Genomic DNA, 6,000 nt, shown 5'->3' on the forward strand with positions numbered 1-6,000 from the left:
TCTTATTGCGCGCCCTAAGGACATAAAATGTCTTTCAAAGGTAGTTTTCTAGATTAAAAAAAGGTCAGGTTCTTTTGAAAAATTAACATTTTTGTGAATTAAATTTTAATCTCGCCCCAAGGACGTAAAATTGATCGAATTCAATTTCTTTAAATGGTTTATTAGATGTACAAAAATGTTGCCAAATAATGTGTATCAAAAATTTTAACACGGGCAATTTGCTGGTACACGTTTTTTTACGTTGTCACGTAACCAGAAGGTAAATTTGTTAAATTTTCTCTTAACTTATAATTTTCAAAATTGCTAAACTTTGTGATATTCAAGATCTTGGCGTGAGCTTTCCAAAAAGTAGGGGAGAATGAGGATACTTGATCCCTGGGGATACTTGATTCCTTAGCTATATCTCGAAACTGGAATGTCTTACAAAGATCAAATGTTCTAGAAAAATGTGCCAAAATGAGCAAAATAACAATGCTTGTAGTTTAAAATTTTTCAACAAAATAATTGTTTGAGTAATTGAACTTTGTTTTTGAAAAATTCCACTAAATGTTACTTGAAGATCTTTTTTCATCACTTTAAAATGTTCCTTACATGGGAAAATTATGAAAAAAATATTTGCTCCTATGTATCATCCACCTTCATAATGCCATATTTTCAAAGTAATGGAAAACTCTCAACTTTTTTCAGAAAAAGTTTTCTAAAATGTTGATTATGGGTACAATTGATCCCCTAGAGTTGGGTACAATTGATCCCCCCTTCCAAACGGCATATTCTTCTTCTGAATTGATCGTTATGATTGCTGATTACGAAATTACTAATATTTATCCAAAAACTAATATTTATCAAACAATTGTCTGAAGAAAAGAGCAAAAATAATGAATTTTCTTTCAATTATAAAAAATTGCGCCTTTAAGTATGCAATGTTATTAGCGTTGAGACAAAGTTATAGAATTTTCTTCTTATGTCTGCTATAAATTGTGAAATGAGAACAAACATGACCAAAATAGTCAATTAACATTCTATCTTGGGTTTTGTTTGATTTTTATACAAGGATTAGGGCTTCCTGAATAAAAGATCATGTCTCCTTCAATTGGGGATCAAGTCTCCCCTAACTTCAGAAAAATCGCATTTTTTTTACTCCCACGAAAATGCTTCTAGTTCATCAACGGGTTCAAGTATCGTTCTTATTTTTGGAGCATAGAAACATGAAGTTACAAGCTGTCAGAAAATGTCAAAGCCGGCGAGTTGCTAAATTTTTCCAAAAAGATATGGTGAAAATAAGAAAAGGGGATCAAGTATCCCCACTCTCCCCTATTCTTTTTGGGAAATCGGTCCAGCTGTCTCTGAAATGCACCTGCGCATAATTCCATCATCACGTTACGCTTGAAAAAAAAAAAGATTTTCAATGCACACTGGCACAGAACATCAGTAACGAAAACAGGAAGGAAAAGATAGACTGTTGGTGTCTTCGACACCGGTGTTCAGTTTATTAAGGCACATATTTTGATTTAAAATTTAAAGTCGAGGGGTCCACCAATAGCAAGATCTTAATGCTTTCTTTTTTTAAGCATTTTAGAACTTTAATATGTTCTGTTTTATCTGAACAAAATACACAACTTTGCTCAACATATTAAAGTTATACAATTTCATCCTAAGAGGATATGGTATACAAGAAAAAAAATCACCTTTAAAATAGGATACTACTGGAACGTTGTAGTTGAGACAAAACGATTTGCAGTTTTGGACACAAAGTTGAAACAAGCCAAGAATTCAATTTCCTAGTACATTATGATATGTTTTAAAATTTCTGAAGCGTTGTTCGAAGCATTGAGTGTAACATAACTTTTTGATTTTTTAATTTCAAACAATATTATAGAAGTTTGTGACAAAATAAATTTACTACATATTTTAAGAATATAGTTTTTTAATATAAAAATATAAGTGAGATGAGAAATTTGGCTTCTGCGATTTGTTTTAGAAAACATTTTGTTGAATTTTTTAAACAAAGTTCAATAACTCGAAAAATAAAGTTTTATATTTTGTTAAGATAACAGCATTGTTATTTTGTTCTATTTGGCACATTTTTCTAGAACATTTGATATTTGTAAGACATTCCGGTTTCGTGATATAGCGAAGGAATCAAATATCCCCACCCCAGGCGTCAAGTATCCTTTATCTTCCCCAATATCTTCATCCCTTGAACGGTAGTAAAAATGCTCGAAAAATGTGTTATTTTTAGTGTAAACTAACTGTGAACACGCTTAAACTTAGCTTTTCTAACAAAAAAAAAAAGTATGAACGGTTCTATTTGGAATTTTAAAAGTTATTCTTAACGTCCACCAGTGGAAAAATTCTTGATCACACGAAAGTTGTTTTCCTAAACATATGTCAGATTGATTGGAGAACACGTAACGAAGGTTGAACTCAACACCTGTAAACTAGAGTTATTTTCCTTAGATCACATCACAACAAAGTTCATTTCCAAATTGAAATGGCAACCCTAGAAAAACCCGCTGACCTTCACGCGTCGTACGTTGGAGGAACAACTTACCTTTTGCATTGCAGATCGACACCACGCAGCAAAGTGCAGCCAGCAAGTCCAGGCGTAGGAGCTTCATCTTTCCTCAGACAGCAGCAGCAGCACACCCGTTCAATGACACAACACCGTTCTTCTTATGATGATCTCCGTACTACCCTCCTTCGAAAAAGTTATTTTCTTTTATTTTATTCTCTGTGGAACGAAATAAAAACACGTTTCATGAACTGCTATATCGGGGTCGTTCAAGGATTTCGCTGGAACACAACACACACAACAAAATCGGGAAGCCTTTTCGTCGAAGCTGCGCAAAGCAGCTTACGAACACAACAGATTGCACAAATCCCTCGATCGAAAGCTTCGAATAACTGCGGCACGACGGGTCATAAATCACTCGCTTCTTTTATTCAAGGGTGTAACTACACTTGGTGTTGGGTAGGTATCACTAGTTAGCCTCAATTGAGGACACCTCGAGGGCACCAAAACCTTGAATTTGGGCCAATCTTCTGAGCAGTTTACTGCCTGACGTATACGCGCTGCTTGGATTAATCGGTTAAGTTTTCACTGATCCAGTGAGACAGATGCTCGTCGATTAGCTTTCGGGGAAAGACCTTGAAGAAATTACCAGGAGAAATGGCTCACTGTTTTTGTTTTCTACGGACCGGTAGCAGAAAACAGAAACACAATCAACAACAACACTAGTTGGATGGATGAAAATATTGCACGCACTTTTAGTGTTCACCACTCGATCGGTAAAAGCTGGTCCCAAAACAACCAGGGAGGAAAAAAATATCTTAAACACCAACCGACTTAGTTTAACAGTAGCAGCCGCACTGCAGCAATCAGCCGGAGATTTATTATTGCACGCGAATGATTCCAGCAATCAAATGGGGAAATAGTACAGAAAAAATCACACCGGGAAAAGAGTTTACCAGCTGAATGAACGGCGCGAAAAAAGTGAAATAGTTAGAAGAGAGAGATAAGAAAAAAACACCCGAAGGAACGACGAACGAGAAAAAATAGTTTTTAAATTAAACTTTCTAATTATGTGCAACTGGAAAAGGCTAAAACAAAAAAAAAGTACACCACGGACGGATAGATGATAATGGGAGAACCCACCACGAGCAGATATTGTACGCCTGGGCGACTTCGAAGACGACGATGACTTTGGCTAAGGCCAAGACGTCTTACGCGCACAGATGACGAAGATCTCCTCCTACTACAGCAACTACAGCAACACTCTCTTTTGGCCTCCGGGCAGGCGTAGGACGACGACGACGACGACGCCGCGGTTGGCGTAGGCTAGGCGGGGGTGGTGCGCGCGCGATCGACAAGTTTTGAGGAGTTGAGTTGTTCTCAACACATGACGACGAGGTAGCGACGCCGGCAACTGAACAGGAGGAAGGTCGCCTAGAATGCACGACCAGACGAGGCGGTTAAGAAGAACAGAAAAAAATCCGACGCGACGACGCGAATCAACACCTTTACAACGCGGATCAGCACCCAACGATGGCTACGGTTCGGCACAGACTGATTCGACCGGCGCAAGGAACCTCGCGCGAACGCTCTGAGCTGCACACGATCGTTCGCATGGAACTTGTACCAGGTGAGTTGAGTTCCCATGTTGATCGACGGCAGCTTTATTGCGGTTATTATTACTACTTGCGGCGACGCCGCCGTATTGAGCACCTCGATGAGTGCCGTCAATCAACAACAAAAATTGTTGTTGATATCACGCTGCGGATCTCAATTGTAAGTGAGTGACCTGTTGTTGCTGTTTTCCAGCAACATTTGGGAACCTCGTGGCGCGAAGTTTAATGATCGGGATCGGGACGATGCGATGATGGGTGTTTATTGTTGCAGCATTCACTTCTTCCCGGCATCGGTCGGTGCAGTTGCCAGATTTATGAACCATGACCATGAATTGTTTTTCCTCCCCAAATGGGAAGGAAGAAGAACGATCCAAGATTTCTGGAACGTATCTTGGAGCTAAGTTGAACATGCTGGATTTATTCTAGAATCTAACCGTTATGGACACTTTGTAACAGAATAAAGAATTTATTCCTTAGAGGCAACTGTGGCCACAATGTTTAACACTAAACGTACAGGAGAAATGACGTATTTTGAACTCTAAATAAACGCCTAAAATAAGGTTTTTTTTTCAAAATTTTGAATGAAAAAAAAAAAACAAATTCAAATGACAACATTTTGTTCGTTAAAACTCTCTTGCTTCTCAAATTTTACAAAATTCTAGTTCAGCAGGGCTAGAAGCGACCATGCGATATAAAAGTAGGGCAAAATAGTTACTTTAAAGTGAAATTAGGGTAAAATTAGTGACCAGGTCAAGACGAAAACTAACTAAAAATTTGAAAACTAAAATAAAACGCTTCAAAGACAATTTTGTAAATTGAAAAACGTTTTTCGAAAGGCTCTTGGTCTTACTAGTAAAAAAGCAGTACGTTGGACAAAAGAGGAACATTCTAAATGAGCTTAGATAATTTAAGATAGCGACCGCAGAATCCTAAAGTTCTAAGGAGGGAACCAAAAGATCGTACTCGAAGGACTAGGACAACTAAGTTCGAGAAGAACTTCGAGTTTGAAAATAAAAACCCACAAATTTTGAAACTTCACTCTATAGTGTATACACCCAAATCCAAATCTTTTCAATGTCACTAAAACAGTTGAAAAAGCTTAAAATTATATTAAAAAAGTAAACAATTCGAAATAAATTTATAGAAACGAAATATTTTAATCAAAATTGTTATATGTCAGAAATCTATAAATTCAAATGAAAAACCAGCACATGTTCAACGAAAAGTTTAGGGAATATACTTTACATTGAGTTTAGATTTACATTTACAGAAATTTCATTTCATGAAAGAGTCATAAAATTAAAAATAAGTAGGTCCTCATGAAAAAGGAATAATGATAGAAGATTGAAAATAGATAAACGACAAAATGTTGACAGAAGATTGACAATGACTCAAAGAAGTTTAGCGAAAAATTGACTTAAGATTCGAGATAATAACACAAGAAAGGCTAAAAAAACTAACGCAACTGATCTTTAAGGTAGAATAAAATTTTTCAAATTTAAAATTAACTCAAAGAGAATTTACCTTCAAAAAATGAAACATTTCCAAAGAGATTCACTGCAGACTTTATTGCATGATTATTAGAAAGATTTACTACACAGAAAAAAAATTTGACTATTACGTGTCACTTAAAACTGCAACCTTTAAAATAAATCACCTGTAATTAACAAAACCTGTAATTTTAAATCGTTTTCCTTAAAAGTTAACGAAGATTCATTTATTATTACAGCAAATGTCATGTAAAAAAGTTGTACACTAAAAATTAAATGTCACGTAGTCATGTTTTCGACCTGTAAAATTACGGTAAATGCCCTGCTCCTTTTTGTTACAGGACATTTGCGTAATTTTACAGGAAATAATTTTTGCTGTGTA

The 6,000-nt window shown here is 36.1% G+C and overlaps 1 protein-coding gene across 1 annotated transcript in view; it reads right to left on the minus strand.

Annotated features, from left to right (window-relative positions):
• LOC129754543 (uncharacterized) overlaps nucleotides 1-4,076 on the minus strand; it is a 272,344-nt gene extending 268,268 nt beyond the window's left edge. The window contains exons 1-2 of the mRNA XM_055750682.1: nucleotides 3,656-4,076; nucleotides 2,552-2,731 (exon numbers count right to left, since the gene is read on the minus strand). Of these exons, the coding sequence (XP_055606657.1) occupies nucleotides 2,552-2,618 (67 nt within the window). The 5' untranslated portion in view covers nucleotides 2,619-2,731; nucleotides 3,656-4,076. The remainder of the gene's footprint in view (nucleotides 1-2,551; nucleotides 2,732-3,655) is intronic.
• Between the last annotated feature and the right edge of the window lie 1,924 nt (nucleotides 4,077-6,000).

The sequence above is a fragment of the Uranotaenia lowii genome, chromosome 3, assembly GCF_029784155.1.
Source record: "Uranotaenia lowii strain MFRU-FL chromosome 3, ASM2978415v1, whole genome shotgun sequence".
In the NCBI taxonomy this organism is placed as follows: domain Eukaryota; kingdom Metazoa; phylum Arthropoda; class Insecta; order Diptera; family Culicidae; genus Uranotaenia; species Uranotaenia lowii.